At 34.9% G+C, this 26308-nt stretch overlaps 1 protein-coding gene across 3 annotated transcripts in view; it reads left to right on the top strand.

Moving 5' to 3' along the window:
• WDR7 (WD repeat domain 7) overlaps positions 1 to 26308 on the top strand; it is a 301626-nt gene that overhangs the window by 15238 nt on the left and 260080 nt on the right. For 2 of the 3 annotated variants that reach the window (XM_081078981.1, XM_081078980.1), the window contains exons 2-12: positions 3369 to 3540; positions 5586 to 5692; positions 7264 to 7342; positions 10586 to 10760; positions 11707 to 11783; positions 12624 to 12743; positions 15989 to 16134; positions 16459 to 16561; positions 19271 to 19412; positions 19648 to 19896; positions 21008 to 21228. In XM_081078981.1, coding sequence (XP_080935107.1) covers positions 3382 to 3540; positions 5586 to 5692; positions 7264 to 7342; positions 10586 to 10760; positions 11707 to 11783; positions 12624 to 12743; positions 15989 to 16134; positions 16459 to 16561; positions 19271 to 19412; positions 19648 to 19896; positions 21008 to 21228 — 1578 coding nt within the window. In that variant the 5' untranslated portion in view covers positions 3369 to 3381. Of the gene's footprint in view, positions 1 to 3368; positions 3541 to 5585; positions 5693 to 5918; positions 6078 to 7263; positions 7343 to 10585; positions 10761 to 11706; positions 11784 to 12623; positions 12744 to 15988; positions 16135 to 16458; positions 16562 to 19270; positions 19413 to 19647; positions 19897 to 21007; positions 21229 to 26308 lie in introns of those variants that run through there. The other variant, XM_081078982.1, reaches the window with a different exon arrangement.

Below are 26308 nucleotides of genomic sequence, written 5' to 3'. Positions count from 1 at the left end.
AGAGGAGTTTTTATAAAGGCTGAGCTCTCCTGTGTTTTGAATTAATGCAGCATCTTAGCAAGGAGAGAGATGGGAGAGATGGCAGAGCCAGTGCCTAAATGTCCTTGACAGTTTTCTGTTCAACGTGTGTACATTCCCCCAACCCATTTCCCCACAGTCTGCCCTCAGCTCTGAGTTAATACCGTTTTACCTAGGAGGTTTTAATATCAAGTATGTGCTGAGCCCCAGGAGCACAAATACATTTCTCCATGTGAGTCCTGTGAGTAAGACTCTCTGTTCCCCCCTCTCTAGCCAAGATCTGAAACCTTATTCCCCTGTTTCTTTTAATACCATCGTCCAGTTGGTCCTGGACGTCCAAGCCCTTTTGATTGATTATTTATTTAGAAGTTGTTTCTATTTCTTCTATATTTCACTGAAACTACCCTAACCCCGGCAGTAAGACATACCAGTATCAGCTACTGATTGTGATTGCCATTGCAGCTTCATTTCGGGCACTCTTTATGATTATTTACTTTTTAAATGTTTCACCTGACGCTTGCTGTTTAGATCTTTCGTTATAGTATGCCAGCCAAGGAATAGCATTGTGCATAATTTAAGGACCTGTGACAGTATATGCATCTCGGGGTCAGGACAGGTTAGTTTGTACAGTCTAATTTCCTTAGACTGACTTGGGTTCCCCTGAAATTCATATGTGTATGTCCTAACCTCTAGTACCTCAGAATATGACCTTGTTTAGGTCTTTATAGAGGTCATGAATTTATTACTGTGTTTCCCCAAAAATAAGACCGGGTATTTTACTAATTTTTGCTCCTTTAGGGCGTATTTTCAGGGGATGTCTTACTTTTTCATGTACAACAATCTACGTGTATTCAATCAGTCATGCCATCATCTTCTGGAACACTGTCATAATGGAGTAAATGCATCTGTCTGGCTGAAGATCTTAACTGGGGCTTATTTTCGGGGAAACACAGTAGGTGGACCCTGATCCAATATGACTGATGTCCTTATAAAAAAGGGGAAATTTTGAGACACAGGACGAATGCCACATGAGCATAAAGATGGCCGTCTGCGAGACCCAGAGTGAGGCTTGGAACCAGTCCTTCCCTCACAGCCTCAGAAGGAACCAACGCTGCCAACACCTTGAAGTCAGGCTTCCAGCCTCCAGAACTGTGAGACAATACAGTCTGCCATTTAAGCCCCTCTGTCTGTGGTCATGACAGCCCAGGAAACGAATCCAATCCCTTAGGAATTTAATTGCCCTTAATGAGATCTCCTCTCAGATTCTGGTTGGCTGTCCTTAGTTTTGTGAGAAGGTGGGGATTTGTTTTTTCCCAAATGTTTGTGATGATTTTAGCTTCTGGAGAAGCTGAATTAGTGTGTTTTCCAATGACGTTAGCTATACCTTTATCATGTTATGGGGCCATTATTTTCACTTGTTTTAAGGGCTGTGCAAAGCCTTATTCTTCCAGATTACCTTGAATTGCCTTGTCGCTTCAAGACCAGGAAGTTCTTTCCTGTTGCATCAGGGTGAGCACATCTCTCCATAGCACACACACGTTCCTTAGTCCTGAATTTATATGTTTGCATTCTCTTTAAGCCAGGCAGTATGCACTGAATACAAGTCCTGAAATATCTAGAAAAATTGTGTTCTTTTCAGATCTCACCATATTGTGTTGGATGCTGCGAGCTTATTTAATTGAGAGAAATCTTCCTTGGGTGATATAATTTAAAACTGAATGTTGTCACCATGGAAAAATGAACTCCTTCCAGATTCTCTCTTTGAGAAAATCATTGTTGGATATGTTAGTCAGCCAGAAACATGCTGTACCAAATGTATTAAAATTGATTCAGTGCTTTGTTTCATTTTCTGATATCAAATAGGAATATGGAAATAACTGTTAGTGTCAGAGTAGTTTATGAAATGGTGAACATGATACAGGGTTTTATTCATAGGAAGTGAAATTGGAATTTTTTTCTTTAGATGTATACCTTTTACTTATAGCAAAAAGATGATATTTTGGGAGAAAAAACTAATGAAAGCCATGTATTCTAACAGAAAAATAAAAGATGTAATATATATTGTTTTTAGGAAACATTCCGATGTCATTCATAATTTTTTGCTTGCTAATTTTCTTTCTCTTAACCATTTTTAAAGAGATTTTAGTTTTTGTTCTTATTGATTGATTGATTTAAAGAGTAGAGGTAGTCATTTAAAGAAGAGACTTTTGCTAAAAGCAGCTAGCAATAAAACCATAGCTATCAAAGTCGTGTCTTTCACAGAAAGTGGCTATTCCTTCAGGTGCTACTGAAAATTTCGTAGGACTGTCTTAGCATTCTAACCTGTCTATAATTATACACATATCTGTTGTTGCTTAATAATCTTGAGTAGAAAAATATCACTACAGTGACATTTCTTTTGATTGACCATCTGTGAAGCCTATAGGTGACCCACCTAGTGTCTCATAAGATCTGATAGAGTCTTTTATTTTCTATAGAGCCTTCTTTCATTATTCCAGTCTCACTTCTCTGTAACTTCTCTGAACTAGTATTTAAGTCTTTAATAAGTGTTAATACTTAGTAACACGTAAGTATTGAAGTGTTAGTAACACTTAAGTCTAGTTGTTTCACCAACTAGATCTTAATTTTCTCATAGGAAGGAATAATTCCTTATATTTGTGCTCTCCTATAAGAGATACATTGTAGTATACATTGGTTAATTGATTATTCATCTCAAATTTAAACCTTTGTATTAGAACTAAATTGTTATTATGCATAAAGGAGTTTAAAGAGAAATTCTTTTTCCCTCAAGAATCAGCGTTTACAGTAAAAGACATTCGTGACCTGGAGACATAATAGGTTTGTGGTAAAATGGTTGAGTGAGTTTCTCACTGAATATATTCTTTTGAATGTTTAGCACTCTGTGAAACAACACTGAGTGTTTCTTGGACATTGATGTTTATCACTAGTTTGGAGACTTAAAAAAATCTGGAGGCCTCATTTGTCATTGGTAACATAGCATAGTGAGTTAGACCATAGGTTCTGGAGTCAGGCTGCCTGGGTTTGGCTTGGCCTGCATTACTTCACTTTTCACTTTCATGACTCTTTATGACTCACTGTCTTTATCTGTGAAAAAGGAGTGATAATAGTACTTACTGCGTGATTTGTTGTGAGGATTAATTGAGGTTTTAATTAGATTTATATATATATAAAGTGAGATTTATATATTTTTGTACATGTGCGCATTATATATAATAATTAGAAGAATTTTTGGCACTTAGGAAGTTCAAGTTGGCTTCATAACAGAAATGTATAATATGTTTTAGAAGGAAATATTGTAATATTTGACATTATTCTGATAACATTTCCAGGATTGAAAACACAATGGCAGGAAACAGCCTTGTTCTACCCATCGTTCTTTGGGGTCGCAAAGCCCCAACACATTGCATCTCAGCAGTACTTTTAACAGATGACGGGGCCACAATCGTGACAGGATGCCATGATGGACAGATATGTCTCTGGGATCTTTCAGTAGAATTGGAAGTGAGTATTTGAAATGCCTGTTGTACTTTTTAAATACAAGAAACTACTTAATAGAGAATAACACAGTTCCAGAATAACACTTGGCTTCACAATATATTTTCTGTGAAGTACATTTTGACTAACATTGGTACTGTGCAGATTGATTATTTCCATTATTCATCAGAGTTAACTTCTTCTGGCTTTTGACTATTTTCAAATATCATATCTACCCTAAGTGGCATAATATGTTACATTTAAGATTTTTCAAAAGATTTTACCCACTCTGAAGGGGGCTTTCAAAAAGGTATTAAAAAACAATTTTGAACATTTATACTTTTTAAGGTGAATGTGTTGAAGAGAACACAACTTTTTATAAAGCGTAAATTTTGTTGTATTTGTTTTAAAAATTGCGATGTTTATTGCCATTCTTTCCTATCATGGACATGAATGCTCCATGCGCTCTGCTCCTAGGCTTTCTCAGCAGATAGATTAGGAAAATAAAAGTGTTGGGGACACACACACACACACTCTTCTCATGGTACCTACCATTCCAGTAGAACACCACAAGGTTTATTCTACTTTTCTCTTTTTCCATTCTTTTTAAAGATTTTATTGGGGAAGGGGAACAGGACTTTATTGGGGAACAGTGTTTACTTCCAGGACTTTTTTCCAAGGCAAGTTGTTGTCCTTTCAGTCTTAGTTGTGGAGGACGTAGCTCAGCCCCAGGTCCAGTCGCTATTGCTAGTTGCAGGGGGTGCAGCCCACCGTCCCTTGCGGACTTGAGGCATTGAACTGGCAACCTTGTGGTTGAGAGCCCACTGGCCCATGTGGGAATCGAACTGGCAGTTTTCCGAGTTAGGAGCAGGGAGCTCTAACCATCTGAGCCACCCGGCTGGCCCGTCTTTTTCCATTTTTAAACCTCCCTTCTGACAAATCTCCCCAGGAATTTTTCTGTAAAGGGGGACAGAGAAAATGGGGTGGTAGCTGGCATGGAATGTACTGTCAAGAAAGTTGACTTTGAAAGGTGGGGATGGATGTGTGAGAAAACTCACAAGGCCTATTCTAACCGTAAACAATGACTGAATTTTTCTCTTAATTATAACTGCAAAACATGGCTACGATAAATTTAATTGGGAAAATCTGTTTAGGTGTCGCAGATCAATCAGAACCATAGAACAATCTCAGTACTCTTCCCAAGCAATATTTGATTTTGAACAATTTAGTTTTCCTAGTAAATTAGGATAAATTGTTTGCAAAATGGACGCTATGGAGGGTACAAAGGATCTTTAAAGGTGTTGGTCATATTCTGTTTTTTTAACTGGTATTGAGTATGTGGCTATTCATATCTTATACATATGATATAAATATTATTTGCATGTATTAAATATTTAATTATGAAATAACCTATGACCCTGAAGTAGCCTGAAGTAATAATGTGCCATTTGGTACAAACTAGGTAAATTTGGGTCCTGATTGCCAAACTACTTTAGAATAGTAGGCATTCTGTGTAGTTGTGTGACTTTGGGTAATACTTCCTGTAAGACTGTGTGTTACTAAATGGTTAGTTAGTCTTTGAAGATCAGTTTTAGTTCCTGATAGTTAACGTTGATATCAGCATTTGGGAGGGTACCTGTCCTCTAGCTTTTATATTTAGGGATGGCAGCCTAGAGACTGCAAATGTGCTTTTAGATCATGAAAGTGTTATTTAAAAATAAGTGAGGTTAAATTATTTTATGTAGTAATTCCCATTCTTCACCCAATTCCTCAGATACTGTAGCTTGGTCCTTAACACGGCCCTGGTCTGAATCTTGGCTCCATCACTCTCTGTATGATATTGGACAGGTGCCACCTCCTGGTGTTCCATCTTTGACCTCAGAACTACTTGGCAGGGTGATTGTGGGCATTAAATAGAAAGTCACTGTTTTGTTGTTCTTAGTTTTTGGTGCTCTGAACAATTCTTCTCAAACCTATATATGTATATTTATATTGAATATTTAATAGGATTCCTAAAAAATAGTAGTTTTTAAAAATTTGGTCCTTACATCAATAAATTTGTATATTTCTAGGTTAATCCTCGAGCACTGTTATTTGGTCATACAGCTTCAATCACCTGTTTGTCTAAAGCTTGTGCTTCTAGTGACAAACAATATATTGTCAGTGCTTCTGAAAGTGGGTAAGTATTTTCTTATTCACTTTTTTCCTCATAAATCTTTATTGAAAATAGTACCAGTGTATTAGTAAGTAGGAAATTTTTTTTTCTTTTGGATTATCTTTTAAATAAATGCTTTTGTTATCTAAAATTAAAGATATTTGAAATGTGTTAAAAATGTGAACGTGATTAGTGATTTTTATAATGCTTTTATTATAATTTATGATTATGTCTTTGCCTTGCTTTTGAGAAACTCAGAATACCACAGAAGTTAAAGCCTGATCATGAATTCCTGCGGCATTGTTATTGAGCTGGCAGACAACTTTGAGAGTTTGAAAAACCTGATGATGCTAGGCTAGCATAAATTTGGACGATGAAGCCATGTAAATGTTCATACAGTTATATTGATGTATGTTACTACGGTCATGTAACTACATATCTTCCTAAGTTCAGAAAATAACTTGCTTTTGGGTACAGGTTATTAAACAGTAGTTGTAGGATCCAGAGTATGAGGAAGTTTTAAAACTTTTTTTGGTGCTTAGAAAATTATATATTTACACAATATGTTATTGAAGAGAATTGGGGAATTGGAAGAGAATTATTTAAGAAGTTGTCTCTTTCAACCTCCCCATAATTTTATGAATTTGAAAAGAACCTTGTGTAACTGTTTGAAACAAGATGAGGCAGCGTCAAGAAAAAATATAGTACCTTTTGGTCGATTAAAGGATAATTCACATTAGAATACATAATTTAAATAGATCAAACATTGTTTGAAAACTTGTTTCATACCATGTGGGATATAGGAAAGGGTATTTCAAAGAAAATCGTAATATCAGGATCATTACATTTTAGTACTGTTGTTTCCTGTTAAATAAATCTTAGGTTTATTACTTTAAAAGACAAGGCATATTGATTGACATTTCTGATTTTGAATGTTGTGTCTTTTGTTTGAGATATAAGCCTCTTTGTGTACACTCATATTCTGCAGTAAATACAGAATCAAACCTGGAATATTATGTTTAGTTTGAAAAGATTTGGAATTCAGTTAATTTTAATTTTGATTTGTTTTTTTGCTGTGTTCAATTTTCTAGCTATGTTGACAACCAATGGAAAAATCTCAGTGATTTAAACAATACGTTTATTTCTTGTTTTTGTCACTTGCCCCTCATATGTCACGTGGGGGCTCTGCTCTGCTTCATTATTATCCTAACTTTGAGGTTGAGGGGAGGGAACAACCACTATCTGAAGCAGCCAGTATTTGGAACAGAGGCAGAGGAGAAAGAGAGTTCTGGAAGGCCTCACATCACTTCTGGCCAGAAAGACTCCATGAACCAAAAGGGAGTTTGGAGGTCCAGTCCTAACATGTGCCCAGAAAGAATGCAGATCGAGGTGGGGGTGGGTAGGTTTGAAAGGAGGTGGGCATGGTGGGTTGGGACAACCAGAATTTTTGATGAACAGCAATAATGATTATACACTACTTTTTTTTTTTTTAATATACCAGTTTTAATGGAAAATTACTTTTAAACCATTGGGACAAAGTTGAACAGTACTTTTTAAAAATCAGATTTAAAGTTAGCTGTGATTTTGTTTTATAGAGAAATGTGCCTCTGGGATGTGAGTGATGGCAGATGTATTGAATTTACAAAATTAGCCTGCACACATACTGGCATACAGGTGAGTATTTCTATAACTGTGCAAGTCAGCACAATTTATTATGGGCATACAATTAAAAAATGTTTTTTAAACACTGCACTGTGTAGTTTTATATGCAAAATGGGTGGAGATGACAAGAAGGCTAGAATTAGAGTAGTAAAAGTATTCCTCATAAGATGGTGTAGTAGGGGGAGGTGATAAAGTAGAGGAGACTGATGTCTAAAGATGTAAGGTAAGCCGATTACCACTGCTGCTTCTGATCTTTCAGCCTCTCCTGGTTACCCACGTGAGAGCCTCTCTACTAGCTGGGTAACTCCTCTAGATCCGAAATAATGGGATTCTCTCTTACTAAAGCCTTTATGTTTCCATTCATGATTGATGCAAATTGACCTACTTTATGGATCATATCTTTTTTATTGCTTGTGTAGTTGGTCCTTGGGTATATTTTTTTGACTTTCCAACTCTGTAGAAGAAGTGACTATTTCATATGCCTGGCTGATACAGGAATTTACATGGGAATCTATAGCTTCTGAGATACATTCCTAGTATTCTTTCTTCTGTGTGTGTGTGTGTGTGTGTGTGTGTGTGTGTGTGTGTGTGTGTGTATTTAACCCACTTCACCATATATTTGACCCTCTTTACCTTCCTCTACCTGCCTCCCTCCTTACGCTCTGGTAACCACTAAACTATTGTCTGTGTCTATGAGTTTTTGTTTTTTCATTTGTCTTGTTTTTATATTCTTTCTTCCTCTTTCATACGGTAATTATCAGGTTCTTTGTGCTTCAGTTTACTTGTCATTTACCGTATTGGGAAAATTACAGGTATATAGAAAACATGATTCTCAATGGGGTAGGAGAGGGAAGAGAAGAGAACTCACATTTATTGAGTCAAGATTGTATAAGCTTTATTTTTGTATGGTGTTTCATTTAGTTCTTCCCACATCCTTAGGGATTAAATAGGAGTATATCATTTTACATATAAGGAAGCTGAGACCCAGAGTGATGAAATGACTTGGCCCCGATCTCAGAGTGAGTCATCCTGGTGCCATGATCCCAAATCAGATTTGTGTGACTCTATGGGCTGTGTTCTTTCTGTTAAAACAAATACAGTCATTTGTTGCAGAAAAAATAAAAAAACACCTGTGCCAACACAAATTAGAAAAGCAATGGAAAATGTTTGTGAGGGAGATGGTAATTAGTGTGGTAAAAGGTCTTTTGTGACAATTTCTTGCCCTGGCAAAGGCCTTTGAAATATTTCTTTTTCAATTCTGTTGGGATATATGCTTTTTATTTAAAGGGCATACATTGTTTATTTTTGTGTCATACAAAGAATCATCAAGGTTTATAGAGAGAAAAGGGGTAAAGAAAATTATGTAGAGTCATTGACTTTGTAGATAATTTATTTTAATTGAAAAATTATATAGAAATGTCTTAAACTCATTGGATATAAGTTTGATGGTTGTATAATTTTATGACTTAAAAATTTTTGGTTTACGTTTTAGGAAAAATTATATTTATTCAGCATATTTTCAGGGCCTGTGTATTTATCAGATCCTCAGTTAGGCCTTCTGCATTTAAACTGGGAGCCATCTCTAAGGAGAAGATGCTTTTTGGCAGATTGACTCGTGTGTGACAGTTATTTCCTGTGTGATCCTCACCCTGTCAGATCCAGAAGCGAGTTGTGTTTTATATACTCAGAAATGATAAACCTTGGTGACACTGGCACTTAGTGCAATCACAAAGAAGTGCCAACCTAATAAATTTCCATGTGGGGCATCTCTGTTTAATATTTGGACAACTTGTTTCTCCATTTAGGACACTTTCTTTGCCAGTATCAAAGCGTCTAGGAAGGTCAATATTAGTGTGCAAAAGATTGAGAGAATAACCTTAGAGAAAAAGGTGAGAGGTCTAATAAAATGCACCTGCCCTCAGGAGAGAGCTCTGCTGTCGTGTCTGCAGTGCCATGTGTCTCCTGGCTGGTGTTGCGTGAACACTGATACAGTTTGCTCCTCTGTACCCACCCTGTCCTCCTTGATGCATTCTCCAATTCTATGGGTTACCAGTAGTCACATTATTATATGTGAGTGCCTGGTAGTCCCTGGGATTTCTAGGGTGTGTCATGGGTTTTTCATCCAACTTCTGAGGTCTAGAGGTGCCCCCTGTGGTCATCTGCGTTTTATCACACGTCCTCCTCGAGGTTTAGTGGTGCTACCTTGAGCTAAGTTAATGTGTTCTGTGATCCATGTTTATGTTTAAGCAGTTGTAGTCCTTCTGATGCAGGGTACTCCATAGTTGAGAAAAGGTGGTATTCCTTCACATACAATGTTGAGCTCTGAGAACAGGGCTACTAGTGAGTGTGGGAGCGGATCAGACCTGGGTTTCTATGTTATTTCTCCAGTTATGGAGTGGTTACAGCACTGCCCTTTGTGCTGTGTTTAGCTTGATTTGTGTAAGGTCCAATCCTTGAGAAGTAGTAGTCTGATCTTTAGGTGTCTTCACCTTCTAAAAATCCTCTACAAGAATCACTCGACTAAGACTAAGACTGTCACTATTTTGAGGCTACGGGAAGACGGGTCCTTTGATAAGTTGTTGGTCTCGTTTTGATAGTTATTTTTCCTCTGCTCTTTGGTCGAAGGGAACCCATCTTATTCTTTTGAATTTATGGTGGTGTTGGTTCTTCTGTTTTTCTTCCACAAAGTAAATGTGCACCATGAGAATAGTTAACACAGTTGTCTCATATTCTAGTGTGAAATGATACACTTAGATTAATCAGAATTTACTTCTGATTATAGTGTTTGGACATAAATCATCTTTACTTCTAAATTTTACTTGGTCATAAGTAGTAATTATAATCCTATACCCACCTGTTCCTGTTCATCTAAAATTCATCTTATTTTTGTGACCCACTGGAGCTTCCATTTTGCTTTGATTTGTGGAACTGATTTGATTCAGGTGTTTTATTAGTTCATTCAACAGTCCTGTTTCCGATGCTGCTAGAGGGTAAAAAAGAATTATCATGAATTCTCCAAAGTTCAAAGGGGAGGATAAGATGTTAGGAAAAGAGTAATTTTTGTTAGATATTTTGAAATATTAACATACTTTGATGTGTATGTATATACATAGACATGTGATATGTACCATACGAGTATAGCAGGTGTCAGGAAATATTACTGAAGGAATTGAGCATCATAATAAGCTTGATGGATGCATGGGAATCAAGTTATCTGAAGTAAAGGGGAACACTTAAAAATCTTTTTCCTTTTAGTTCTACCAGTTCTCTGTTGGGAATCAGAGAGAAGGAAGGCTTTTATGCCATGGCCATTATCCCGAAATCCTTGTTGTGGATGCCACCAGCCTTGAGGTGTTATACTCCTTAGTATCCAAGATATCCCCAGACTGGATTAGCTCCATGAGTATTATTCGATCCCACCGGACACAAGGTCAGTGTGTGGTGCCCTTTACGAACTTCACCATGACTTAATGGTTATTTACTGTGGAGTTCTGTCATGTTATATGGTAATATATCTGGTTACATTCTTTTATTTAAGAAATAACTAACAATTGATGGTCTGTCTCTACCTTCATTAGGAATCTTTGATTGAATTAAAAATTACAGTGTTAGATTATCTCTATTCCATGGAATAGATCACTAGCTTTTGGCAGTCTTATAGTGTGGGCATATTTGTGAAGTAGAGGAAGATTTGTCTTAATCTCTTGCAGGCATGGTGGGAGGAATCATAGTTTTACCTGTATATTTCTTAGGCCTAGTTTTGTCGCTTAAGAGGCATAACAAGCCTTTCCATTTTTTATGGAGATAATGAAAAGGAAGGGGATGATATACGAGTGTATTTAAATTTAATGAAAGTTTGACTGCTCCCTTACCCAAAGCTTATGAATTTAGGTTTTATGTCATGTCTTTCTCTCGATCACAATCTGTGGAGGGTATAATGTACAGTAAAATGTCTAGAAGGCAAGCAAGCTGGGTGGGAAAGCAGGGAAATGAGTGCTTTGAGGACATAAAGTGAGTATGCTCATTCATGATAATTAAAAGTTAATGAATTTCAAAGAATAAATGTTCTTTAACGAAGAGATCAAGAGCATTTGAAATTATTAAAAACTTGGTTAGAATTCAAAAATAAATTCAAGTAGCTAGAAACAGATTTTCCTTGTTGGAAATGTTTATGGTCATCTTTATTGTGTTTTAAAATCTGGTTTCTGTTATTTTAGGAAATACAAAATTATGTTTTCATGCCAATTGTAAAACATACTATTATTTAATTTCATTAAAGTGAACCATGTTTCATGTTACTATGATAACCATGTTCCTATTTAGAAATAAAGCAAATTGTATTTGTGACCTTGGCTTCTTGTTCCCTCTTGGCTTAGAGGACACTGTGGTGGCACTGTCAGTGACCGGCATCCTGAAGGTGTGGATTGTTACCTCTGAAATCAGTGGCCTGCAGGTGAGACAAATGAGACTGACGTGATTGCTCCGTTTTTCTCCTTAGCGTTGATATGCACCTTCCCTTTTTTTTCTTGAAGGGGAAGGAAAAAGCTATTCTTTTTTGATAGTCTATTGACATACGTAGCATAGACGATCCCCTATAATGTTGTGTCTGTAAGTGAATTAATTTTTTCATGTTTGATGGTAGACATCTGCTTTATAGGATAGAAATAGAGAAACATATTGCACAGGGTAGGAAGAGGTGGGATTTTCCTCAAGTGCTTCTGTTTAAGTTGAAATGTAGTTTGCTCAAGGGTAAAAAATAAAGCAAACCATCACAGAAAGTATATTTAAAACCAGTTTCAGTCTTCTCTCTCTCTCTCTCTCTCTCTCTCTCTCTCTCTGTTCTTTGGGCTTGAAGTCCTTGTTACTTTTTATCAATAAGAAAGGCAGATCAATTTTCTGACAATATTGATGCTAATCTCTTCAGCTAGAGAATTTTTAGACATTGTATCTGGGAGAAACTGGATAAATTGATTAGTTTTTTTTTTTTAACTTAAAAGCACTTATAGCTACAAAAATTAGGCTTGACTCAAACTTTTATCATTGGTTATAGTCAGAGTGATGACACTGATTACATTCAGTATTTAATCTTGAGCAGTTTTGTAGCAAAGATGTCATGCCAAGATGTTTTCGTAGTGTTTTCTTGCCGCTATTTATAGCCGTGGTTGTCACATGAAGGGTTAAAATGATGAACATATCAAGTGATGTCTTTATTTCATGTTTTTTTATCATCATGTGATAATTTTAATTGACAACCAAGCCATTCCTAAAATTTGACAAATCTTTCTCTTTTTAGGATACTGAGCCAATATTTGAGGAGGAATCTAAACCAATTTATTGTCAGAATTGCCAAAGCATCTCTTTTTGTGCATTCACACAAAGGTCACTTTTGGTTGTGTGTTCCAGGTATTGGAGGGTAAGATAATTACATAAGTAACAAGTTGTAATTTTCTTCTTCAAAATGTTAGCTTATCAGACTTCCAAAGATAATTGTACGGAAGAGCTGGAAGCAAGAATGTTTTAACCATTTGGAATTCCTGTGTGATTTTGACACCGTATTTTGAGGTGTTGGGATTTGGCCTTATATAGTTGTCTTTTTTGTTTGTTTATAGAATGATTCAGTTAATGAGCATTATTGATCTGAATTTCTACCTTTTGCTACTGATTTAGTCATTATCTTGTCAGTACAACATATGCGGTGATAGTAGGTTTTCTGCAGGTGGACATATCTTTGAAGAGTCAGCATGTTTCGACCACTGGTGCGTAGCCTAACAATTTTCAAAGCTTTCCATGTCTTATTTCTTTTAATCCTCATAGCTCAGAGGGGAAGTATATTAGTTATCTAATCCTGCATAACAATCTACTCCAAAACAGTAGTTTAAACCACAAACGTGTGTCACCACCCATTTGCACATGTATCTTCACCCATTTATACACATACGTGTATCACCACCCCATCTGTGTTCTGGAATCCGGGCATGGCTCAGCTGGGTACCTCTGGCTCAGGGTTTCTCGCAGGCTGCAATCAAGGTGAATGCTGGGACTATGAGCTCATCCTAAAGCCCAGTTTTGGGAGGGTCTGCTTCCCATCTTACTTACTTGGTAGGTGGCAGGACTTAGATCCTCCAGACTTTTGGCTGGAAACATTAGTTCCTTGCCATGCGGGCCTTTCACAACCTGGGAGCTGTCTTGCCTCAGAGTAACTGAGCAAGAGGAGGTGTAGCTAAGAGCTGCCTAATCTTAGAACTGAGATCTCATCACCTCTGCCATATTCACTTGTCTAGAAGCAGTCACAAAATCCAGGGGAGAGGATGACACAAAGGTGTGAGTACAGAGATTGGTGGGGTAATCTTAGAAGCTGCCTGTAGTAGGAATTGCTGCTGGGTTCCCCATTTTGCCGATAAAGCACCTGAGGCATAGAGGTGCTTAAATGACTGAGGGGATTAATGACTAAGGTTATACAAGTGGTAGTGTAGTTGCTGGATTACAACACAGGTAGTCTGAGTGCAGCAGCTGCTCTGATTACTGCCATGCTGTACTGCCTCAAAGGGAATGGGCTGTGTAGTAGAAGGACTGCCTAAGGCAGCAGTATCTTACCCTTGCCACTTCTATGGTTTCAGATTAAGATTAGAGAGGAAAAGCTACCAGCTGCTCAGTTATAGGAAGTTATATGGTGTCCTTCCATGTCTTAAAATTCAAAACACATGCAAGTAGTAACAAAAACAGAGTACAAGAGGATACAGTGAAAAGTATACAGTTTTTCCCCTGGTACTTCCCTTGCCCTCCCCAGAGGTAGTACGTAATACCCCTTTCTTTTGTGTTCATTGTAAACATTTTAAAATCCTGTGAGAACAGCCTTTTCTTAAATGCATTCAAGAGTGATAGGGTAACCCACAGACTGAGAGATTGTTACAGTACACACATATGATGAAGGACCTGTCTATTATTATTTATTAAAAAAAACAATTCCTACAAATGAAGCTGAAAAATACAGACAACTCAATAGGAAAATGGACAAAAATGTTTCATAAAAGAGGAAAGCCAGATGGCCAATAAATGTATAGAAATGTTCTCAGCTCCATTAATCATCAGAGAAATGTATATTAATGCTAAGATAGTACTACAACCCACCAGGATGATGTTTTCATATGTTTATTGACATAAGGAAATTTTCAGTTTTAGTATGGTTAAATTACCATCTTTTATTGTATGGTCTCCAGAACAGTTAGTTGTGACATGGTCTAAAGGCCTCACCACAAGCTAAGATTTTTTTTTTAAATCTTTTATTTTTTCCTAATGGTTATATGATTTTATCTTAAATACCTTTGAATGTTTAATCTAAAATTAATTTTGTATAAATTGTGAGATGTAAATCCAATTTTACTTTTATTCCAGATGGACCCTTCCCCCACCCCAGTTTCTGATGCCATTTGTTGAATAATTCATTTTTCTATTGTGCCTTTATAATATACTTTATTACTATATTACTTGAATTGGTTTCTGGACTTGATTTGTCTTTCCATTCATGCATGCACTAGTACTGTATTGCTTTATTTTCTCTAGCTTTATAATTTGTTTTAATAGATAATAGGGTGAGAAAGCTGGTCTCCCTTCATTATTCTTTCTTGGACTTTTCTTGGCCACTTTTGTAGTGCTAATGTTAGACACTGATAAATAGTATAGCAAATCGTGGTGAATTTAGCAAGGATTTGTTCTAATTTCAAGGCTTTGCACAAGTAACTTCATTACTTCATTTTTTTTTTTTTTTTTTTTTTTTAGAGAGAAGTAAAATAAAAACTCTAGGCTACTGAATTACGCATTCTTCCTGGGGAGAATTTCTAGCAGTATAGAATATATTATCAAATATTGAAAGTGATAGAAAATTTCTGCCAGGACTTGTAAGACCAGGATTTCAGTCCTAGTTCTACCACGTGCTGGACACTTCACCTTGAGTAGGTGATGTAACACTTATTTCTGCAGTTTCCTCTGCATAAAGTGGGGTAGCAATACTTGCCTGCCACCTCCTGCAGTGATTCTAAGGGTCATATAAAACAATAATCGCATTTTGTAAACTGAGGTGCCTTACAAATATAAGGCCCTGATGGTCAATAGCCTGTGTTGCTGATGAAATTATACAGACTTTTATATGTAAGAATTATTAAATAATAAAACTGAGTCTGTTAACTTCCTATTTACAGTGTTTTAGAACATTGATGAAATAAGGTAAAGTAAGGTCATTCCCCTATTAATAAGGAGATGTTCTGATGTCGTTATTTATTGTTAGAAATGTGACTGAACGTAGAACTAAAGCAGGAGTCATAACCTTGCATGCTACAGGTTGGCTCCCTGTCACTTGCCATTCTTCAATGAAGCATGTCTCCCTCTGGATAAGAAAGGTGAACACTGCCTGTCTTCACCTGTCCTGGTCTGCTGTCTGACCACGCACCTGGAAACCTACCTGTGTTCCCTGTTGCTGGTGGCTGTGCTCTGGGGGTCACTGACAAAGCATCTTTCACTGACGTAGTGAGCTTGAAAGGCCTGAGTTTGTTAAATGTATTTCTAGAAGGTTTGTTTTGTGTGTGTTTTTTAGTTAAGATGTTGCTGTATCTCACTTAAATGACACCAAAATGGACAAGATTGTGAATTTCTTATTCCTTGTAGGTATTTGATGCTGGAGATTATTCCCTGTTGTGTTCAGGTCCTAGTGAAAATGGACAGACATGGACTGGAGGTGACTTTGTATCAGCAGATAAAGTAATCATTTGGACCGAAAATGGGCAAAGTTACATTTATAAACTACCTGCCAGGTATTCAATAAATAATAAGTTAGGACTTTAATCAAAAGCAAAAGATTCCGAATTTGGGGTATAACTATTTAATTTAGGTAAAAAAAACCTCAGAACTTCTTAAGTTAGATATGTAATTCCAGTTTAACTTCTATGTACAAAAATTAGGTGAATTTTTATTTGAAATAGGCTATTTGAATGATGTTCATTATTTCATTTAATGCCAAATTAAATTAGCTATAATTTAAAAATCCATTTTTTGTTCATGTCCAAAAACCTCATGGGGCATGACAAAATATTTAATGTCAGTATTTTAATTGAATGATGTATTTTTCTCATTTTCAGTTCCCTTCCAGCTAGTGATTCATTTCGCAGTGATGTGGGGAAAGCGGTTGAAAATTTAATTCCTCCTGTACAAGATAGCCTCTTGGATCGAACAAATAAAGAGGTAAAATTCTTCAGGTATCATTTACAATTGATGGTTATGTTGAAAATTTTTCACAACTCTTTTTTTGGTGTCTTCTTTGATAGCTAATCATTTGAAAGGTACAATATAATTCAAGGCACTATGTTAGACATTTTAAAACAGTTTGACATGGTTGATTGTGAGTACAATTTTAAAATTTGCATATCTTACAATATGATATGCCTATAATAGAGCATTTACCGTTCTCTGAGAATACAAATGATCTAATGCTGATTACATAGTGGAAATGGCTTTTTGATAAAGTTTCTATTGATAATGTAAATTTATTTTACACTATCATGCAATTATAAAACCAGTGATAGATGTAATACCCTTTTGGAAGGGCGAAGATAACCATGTAATAATGCTCACTAATAATAGTTCATTACTTGAACAAGGCATTGCAGTATCTTCCAAAAATCATGTAGTGATTTAAATCATTAGGTTTTAGAAATGAAGAATACAAGACATTTTTCTCTATAAAAAAAAAAAGTTTATTACAATTTCTTAAAACCTGGTTAATATCAATTGAAAGTTGAAATGCAACAGCGCTTGGACTGCGATTTCCACTCTATAGTCTTTGAGCAATAAGAAAGAAATTTTGGTTTTGGAAATAAAGTTTCCTTATGTTCTGGATTTCCACAGCTTTATCATTCTGAACATTTTGTTCCATCTTTATGTAGAGGGCTGGTGAGTGGAAGGGAACTGTTATGTACCATGAGTATTTTGAATATCCAGAATTTATACATGTATGTACAAATAAGATCCTTTATAACCTGTCCTGTATTCTCTTAACGTAAACTCATGCTTACTGCTCCAACCGAGACAATCACTTCCAATAAAACTAAGGGATACTGACTTTATAAAAAAATCTACTCAAAATAAAACAAATTTATATCATGTTTCCTTAAATATCAGCTCCCTTCTCATTTCCAATTAAAATACATTATTATTATTATAGGGTATGAGATATTCATATGTTAAAATATGAAATATTGGTTATTCCAGCTGCTATAGCAACTTCTTGTTCAGCATGTTGTTTATCCATTAATACTTTTAGTAGTTTTCAGACTTTAAGAAAAGTCAAATAATTGATTATATTTAATATATAGTTTCCATAGGCTAGTGCTTTTTAGGAAAACAACTAATATCAAACATAGTAAATAGATTACTTGTTCACTATAATTGTCCAAACTGAATTCTCTTCATTACTGATTTTCAGGATAAGATTCTGTTTTAATAATCAATTATCTGTGAATTAATACTCAAAAATTTAATTTTAGGGGCCGGCCCGGTGGCGCAGGCGGTTAGAGCTCCGTGCTCCTAACTCCAAAGGCTGCGGGTTCGATTCCCACATGGGCCAGTGGAGTCTCAACAAAAAACAAACAAAAAAAATAAATTAAAAAAAAAAAATTAATTTTAGGATTCTACCACTGTTTAAAGTTTTCAAATATATGATCTGACTGAAGGCATAAGATCCTAATCAGAAAAATAATTTGTTTTAAAAATGAAAATATACAGAAGACCCTAAGGAATGGTTTTTCTTCCTAGTAATTTATAGCTAACATTCAAATTTAGTATGTAAATGTGACTTTGTAAAATGTTATACTATTAGCTAAAGAATATTCTGATTTAAAAAAAAATGGAGTCCTCATAGATACAAAGAAAAAAACTGATGGTTGCTAGATGGCAGGGGGTTGGGGGTTGGGGGAGAAGGTGAAGGGATTAGAAAGTACAGATTGGTAGTCACAGAATAGTCATGGGGATGTGAGATACAGTAAGGGGAATATAATCAATAATGTTGTGAAGACTGTAGGGTGTAAGATGGGCACTGGACTTATGGGGGGGATCACTTCATAGATTGTATAAATGCCTAACCACTGCACTGTACACCTGCAACTAATATAAAATAATATAGCATGTCAACTATAATTAAATATATAGTTATGGGATGTACAGTACAGCACACAGTATATAGTCTGTGGTACTGTAATAGCTGTGTACGAAGTCAGATGGAATAGATTTGGGGGGGTTATCACTTTGTGAGAGGTATAAATGTCTAATAATGTTGTTTTGTCCACCTGAAACTAATCGTAAAAGTAAAGTAAATTTAAAAAGTCTTTCATTGTTCCTAAGAATAAAAATGTAAAACTTACAAACGGAAATTTTTTTTTTTTTTTAATTTAAAAAGCAGAGTTTTCCAGTTGCACAAACTTGGTCGTTTAATTTTACTGTTGTTCTTAGTGATTAGTCAGGAATGGGCAAAAGGCTAGCATTAGCAGTTCTCCCCTTTTGACCTTTTAAATGGAGCCTTCTTTTTAGTAAAGAGTAGTATATCTTTGTAGTAATTGTTTAATAAGAGACAGTTAAGTAAATTGCATTGTTGTGGTGGGTTATAGATTTTTATAAAGCAGAGAAAAAATATAAATAGTAATTCTATAGAAAGACTATAAATATAATTTTCATTTCTTTGAATGCTTATGATCTAATGGATTTGAATATTAGCTGACATGTACATTAAAGCTACAAAATTATATAAAAATATTGTTGAATACTCATGCTATAAACACTTTTTTTATTCTGGTACTGAAGCAAAGTAATAATTAATATCCTTACTTAAAAAAATGTTGATGGTGAAATATTTTGATTAAAAAGATAGCTAAACATATTTGAACAATTTTTTTTTTCCAGTTGCTAATTTGTCCTCCTGTTACTCGGTTCTTCTATGGATGCAGAGAATACTTCCATAAACTATTAATTCAGGGAGATTCTTCTGGAAGATTGAATATTTGGAACATTTCAGACACACCTGATAAACAGGAAGGTGAAGGAGGTAATAGTAAATCATGTGTAGCAATTTCTTAATTCTTTTAATTTAACATCTAAATACTAACCACTGAATAACAAATTCGTAATGTATGTATGTTGTTTCCTTCTTAGAATTACGGTTGATGACAGTTATCATTCTTTGGTATATGACTGAGTCAACCGTAAGCATGTTTAATGTTCTTCATTTTTTTCTAACATGCACAAATGTTTTCCTTTTATACCAAACAAAACCTCCACAGGGTTGGAAGTGACAACGTCTGTTAGTTTGCAAGAGGCATTTGATAAGCTGAATCCTTGTCCTGCTGGAATTATAGATCAGCTGAGTGTGATCCCCAGTAATAACGACCCTCTTAAAGTGACCGCAAGTGTGTACATACCAGCACACGGACGACTTGTGTGTGGCCGTGAGGACGGAAGCATCGTAATTGTCCCCGCCACACAGACGGCCATAGTGCAGCTGCTGCAAGGGGAACACATGCTCCGAAGAGGTATACTGAAGACCTCCCAGGTCTAAAGTGTTGTGACAGCTCTGGAACCGTGATGTTGACAATGCTGGCGCTCTTCATTTTTAACAAATACAATGAATCAGTGTAGTTGTTAGTGTGCTATGTAGTTGGTAGAGTTTCATGTGCACATAATGAAATGCTCAGTGCCTCTTCTTGGAATAAATACCATCTAATGACTGTGCATAAAAAAGTATCCAATTGTATTTCTTTGATATATGTTAAGAGTTTCATTTATTATTAGTTATCTTAATGGTTTACTAAATAATCATATTGTTAATAATACTTATAATGTTTTAAAACAGTGTTGTCCAGTGGACATGTACAATATATATATATATACACACACACAGAGGGTGCCAAAAAATGTATACACATTTTAAGAAAGGAAAAAAACTGTATTAAAATTTTAATACTCAAAAGATGAATACAAGTCACGTTTGACTTCTGCAATTACAACAGGTACTCAAAGTGGTTACCATCAGTGTCCAGACAAGATACTTCTGATTACGGCAAACTACTGCTTGAGCAACATTGACCAAAGTGTTAACATCTCTTAAAAAGTGTATACATTTTTTGGCACCCCCAATATATATCTCTATATATATTGATATATAGAGATATATCAATATATATAAATATATACATATTTAATACATATAGAAATACTATTAAATATTAAATATGTATGTATACATATATAAATATATGTGATTTTCTAATGGCCACATTAAAAAAAGTAAAAATGAAGCAGGTGAAATTAATTTTAATATATTTTATTTAACTCAATATAGCAAAACTATTTGCATTTCAATGAGATGTTTAACATTATTATTTTTTGTACTAAGTCTTTGAAATCTTATGTATGTTTCACGTTTAGAGCCCATACGAATCTGGTCTAACCACATTTCAAGTGCTCAGTGGTCTTGTAGCTGGTAACTGCTGTATTGTGTAGAACAGTTCTAGAATGTAAAAATTGGAAGCCTTTTCTATGATAAAATTTATAGCTGTTTTGATGATTCATGTTTACTTTTATTTGTTGAAATTTTGTAAGACTTTAATTTTCCCATTTTTAAATCCAAAACCTCATTCACAGGTTGGCCACCTCACAGAACACTCCGTGGTCATCGGAACAAAGTCACATGTTTGCTATATCCTCATCAGGTCTCAGCTCGTTATGATCAAAGATATCTGATCTCTGGAGGTGTGGATTTTTCGGTCATAATTTGGGACATATTTTCTGGAGAAATGAAACATATCTTTTGTGTGCATGGTGGCGAGATTACTCAACTTCTAGTTCCACCTGAAAACTGTAGTGTAAGTTGATCAAAAGTTATTTCACTGTATAGAGCTGGGTTCTGCTGCTGTCAGGCTTAACATAAGTGGAGTGTAGAGTGACTTAAAGGAAATGTGACAAATGAATGAACAAAATCCTTTTGATTTTAAAACTGAGTGATGGTTACATATAATCTAGGCAAAGTTATGATTATTTACTATTGGGCACATAGAAATAGAAGATGCACATAGTATTTTTTCCTGTTATTAGTTCCTTAATAGCATGGCTTGTCCCTGAAATATAGAAGCAGTTTAGAATACGTTTATTGAACGAAGTTTCAATTTTGTGTTTTAAAATAATTTAAATATCCCAAAGACATTCTCCAGTCTCATTATTATCAGGCCCATCTGACCAAAAAAATAGGGAATGTGTGCTTTGGTAGAGGCAAAAATATTTATCAATACTTCTAAATAGGATTTGTTTAAATAAACAGTTATTGGGACAAAGGAAACTAGAACAGTCACTGATAATAATTTTGGAAACTTTTGTACATACCTTTGTGAAAGCAGATTGCTTTCTTAGTGCTGTGTGTGTCAGTCAAGCTATGATGTCAGATAGAAAGCCCAATGATTTTAGAAATAAGATTTTAGGAGGGTTTAGGACTGATAAGTTTTTAGGAGGGTTTAGGACCGAGCCATAATTTATTTTACTGTTTATTAACCATGAACTTCTTCACATGATTAGCCAACCTTGTGTGCATAATCACCATCTCCCAACACACACACACACACACACACACACACACCATTTGCACACGTACATACACGAACTATCTTCTTGCACACATATTTCATTATTATAATCCATTCACTGTCACCAGTTATGGTCTTACTGAATTACAAAACATTTGCATCTGATGCATTATTCACAAGGTATGTTATTCCAAAATCCAAGAAACTTTCTTTGGCCTTTCTGCTTAATCCTCCTGATAATGTACTTTATCTGCCATGTTCTGCCAGTACTAGATTTTGTTTGATTTGATATTGGTGCCTTTGTAAGAAGTCCCAGTACCAGTGTGTCTCTCTTTTTCTGTCAGATTTAAAAATTCAGGTTATTAATCATTCTCTTCCTTCTTTTTTATTCCCGTCTTTTTCTTTCCTTCCAGTTTGGTTGTTAGTTTATCTTTGTCACTGTGAAAAATTGTTACGTATTTATTTGAATAACCAATATTATGTCATATTTTACTGAAATAGGTAATGCTTTGCACTCATAAATTATAGCACTATTACAACCCCGCCTCCTAAGACTTCGTTTTGTAGTAGTCATGTGCCATAAGGAAACATGAAAATTTTTATCTCTGACTATACACATTGGAAGAAATATCTAATTTTTCCATGCTGAAATTTATTTAGATTATTTTCTATCAGCTGAGAACAACCTTTTCTGATTTGGCTGATTTTTGCTTTTATAAGAATAAAATATTTGGAATATTGTAGTTAATATATATTTATAACATTATATGTATAGGTAAAAGGAAAGTTTGGAAGGGTTTCCATAAAGTTATGGTTTCTGTTTTGAACTACATTAATACATACACTTTTTTAGCTTATGTGTTAGTATGAGAGTATTTTCTGGTTTCTTTTTTTAAAAAAATCAAGTGGTATTTAATATAATAAAATGTTTTTGACCAATTACATTTAAAAATAATTTTTGGTGCATAAAAAGTCTACTTAATAGACATCTATGTAAGTAAGTAGAGAATGGGCTCTGTTAGACTAGGAGTGGTCCAAACGTGCTACCTAGTTACCTGGGGAACATAAAAAGCGACACAGATAAGGTACTTGAAAATGATGTATAACTTGCTATTTACTTACTGAAGCCTGAAAAATAAGAGATTTTCTTGCTTTTAATTGCCATTCAAAAGTACTGATGAAGACCAGAGTCTTGCTTTTAGCTTTGCGATAATTTCATAAGTAAGTAATCACTGCCCCTTTAATAACCTTTTCATTTAGGTGGTGTTTTTAGGTACATCACTAATGTCTTTAAAGATCAAAGATCCTACCTGATCAATGAAAAGCTAAGAAGAATTTGGTAGTTGCTAAATGTTTAAGCAAGTGACTGTTTAGCTGCGATTAGAGTCAACCGTATCATATGCTGGTTCTACTTGAATTGCTTCCGCACTTATCAATTGATCCAGTCATTTTCTTTTAGCAGAAAATATTTTTATTTTAAAGTTGTGATCTCTGGTAGATTAAATTACTTCTCAGTCCTAAGATGATAAAACTTACCGAACGTGATGATAAAAAATAAATGCTGAAATGTTTGTCTTCTGCTTGTTTGATTAGAATAGAGTTTTGGTTTTTATCATAGCTGTATTCAGAAGGAAATTGAGTTTTGCCTTCTTCCAATTTTTTTATTTTTTTCAGGAAAAGATGTTCTAAAACAAAAATGGTTGTTGTGTTTTAAAAATCACTTAAATCGTTATTAAGAATGTACAAGATTGATGATTTTTCTTATAGTCATATTTCATGTTTCCTAAAATATAGAAGGTTGTTAAGAAAAAGTAGTAAGCAAAATCATTGTTTGTCTCCTAGCTTAGGTAGCTAGAGAAGAAATACATAATGAAATCCTCTCTGCCAGATGGTAGAGCCGGAGACAGCTTAGTTTTGTAAATTACTCCGAACTGTGAGATTTGACTAACAGTATATTGACTTTTGAGAGGTGCTGGAACTAGTAGTTTTGAGATCTCTAACATTAGGTTATTTGCCATTTCTATTTCTTTCTTCTTAAGTGTGTGGAATGTAGAGGAAAAAATTCCGTTTGAGGTTGTTATTTTTTCCTTTTTTGTTGGTTTAGTTTCTGGATAAAACAAAATGTATTGTATATACATATAAATATATACATATATCAATAGCATATATGTATATATGTACATATATGAAAACTAAGGTGAAACTATTTAAATAGTATTATATAACATAATATAAAATAGAGTCCTATACCATTTTTATTTGTCATTCCAAGTTGTGTTATTTTTAAATGAATGGCTTTGACCTTATATACCCGTATTTTCCTGAAAATAAGACCTAGCCGGACCATCAGCTCTAAGGCGTCTTTTGGAACAAAAATTAATATAAGACTGATATTATACTATATTATATTATATTATAGTAAAATAAGACTGGGTCTTATATTAATTTTTGCTCCAAAAGACGCCTTAGAGCTGATTGTCCGGCTAGGTCTTATTTTTGGGGAAACACGGTCCTACTATTCAGGTAGGATAGTTCTTTAGCAGTTTTAATAGGATTCAAATTTAAAGTGGAGCGTTTATTATTAAATTAGATTGCTGCTTCGAATACTCACATAGAGCTTTTGCAAAAGTCTTGCTAAATTTTTAACTGACTTACTAATTTTCATCTGCACTTAGAATATTATTTGCCATAGTATCTTAAAAATATATTATAAATAGGTAGTGATGCACATAGTATAAAATGTAAAAGGTATTAAAGGTTATTAATAAAAAGCCAGTATCCCTTTCTCTCCTATTCTCCAGCTTTGAGGTTCCCTTAACCCCAAGTGCAATGTCTTATAATCACTCAGATTTTCTGTACTATATTTTAGTAGTTCAGAACTATAGCATTTTCGTTTAATCTTATTCTAATAACTAAGAAATTTAAGTGCCAGAGAGTGGTTAGAGATAGAATGCTTTCTAGATTTGAATAGCTGTCCGAGGTAGATTTGGGTGAATTTGGAAAATCTGAACCTCTAGGCTGGGGGAGGCCAAATGAGTGTACCGGTTAGCTGGGAAGTCGGAGGAAGACGGCCACTGAAAGGGAGGGCAGGTGTATTTAGGGTGCTGGAGTGCTGCAGCAGGAAAGTTCTCCTAAATCTCGAGCATTAGGATTATGTCATCATAGAGGAGAATGGGCCAATCTCTTCCCTCCCACCTTCCAGCCAGCTTATTTCACCTTCTCCTCTTATTCATCATTCTCCTGTTACTACAGCTTCTGGTATAAAGGAGTCCACTCTCCGAGACCCGGGAACATTTTCTTTTATTTTTACATAGTTTATTTTCAAAAAAAGAAACCAGACTTTGGGAAAAAAAATACTAAAAGAGGAAAATTTAAAAATACTAGGCGTGCTTTGAAAAGCAATTAGGGTTATTTTCCTTAATAAACCATGTACATATGATTGACAGGACTGAAAATTCAGAAGTGGAAAAATAACCCTAGTGACTCGATAGTATCGTTCTTAATTATAGAATTGTATTGATATCTTTGCACAGAACTCTCCACATTTCCTTTGTTGATTTATGCAATGGGAGGCTGCATTTTGGAAGTACAGCTGTGACATGGAACATTTGGTTGTGTAATGCAATATGATACCATTTATTTACATTTTGAAAACACATGGATATTTATGGATACATGTATAGGTAGTGAAGGTATTAAAATTTAACTAGAAATGTAAGTGCCAAAATCAGATTTTGCTTTGTTTGAGGAATGAGAAGAATGAGATGGAAGGGAACAAAAATGTGACTTCTTTAAGTGTCAATTTTATTTACTTTTAGTAAATATACATTTGACATTTTTTTCTCTCATTGGCATGGATGATTGAATTATCAGAGCTTTTTGCTGCTGTTAGAGCTTTATTCAGAACAGAATTTTTGGAACATGTTTCAAAATAAATTATTGAGTAGCAATAATATAGGTGTTTCTCAGTGAGCATATAGGCTAAGTTCTTTCATAGGTTAGTTAAATGATTATTTTTCATTTATAACACCTTACTAAAACTTTTAATGTCATGTAATCTCCAGAAATATCCAGAAGGGGGCAGCAGGGCTTTGTGAAAACCAGAATGCCAGGTATCTAACCTGTACATTAGTTTGTGCCTTCATTTGACAGTATTAAATCCTTAGCCCTTAGAGACAGAGATACGATAATATGAATGGTATATTTATGACTATATGTATGCGAGTGTGGCTAATGTTCACAGTTGATTACAGCAATTAGCAAATGAGGTTTTCTTTTAATATATTGTACTTTTCACCTATAGCTTTTACCTGAATTGGGTCTTATCTTACCTGTTTGAATTTGGACTTTTATTATTATTTTAACTTGA

This window comes from Rhinolophus hipposideros (genome assembly GCF_964194185.1).
Source record: "Rhinolophus hipposideros genome assembly, chromosome: 17".
NCBI classification, from domain to species: domain Eukaryota; kingdom Metazoa; phylum Chordata; class Mammalia; order Chiroptera; family Rhinolophidae; genus Rhinolophus; species Rhinolophus hipposideros.
The sequence above is the reverse complement of the archived record's forward strand: the minus strand, read 5'-3'. Positions and strand labels throughout refer to the sequence as shown.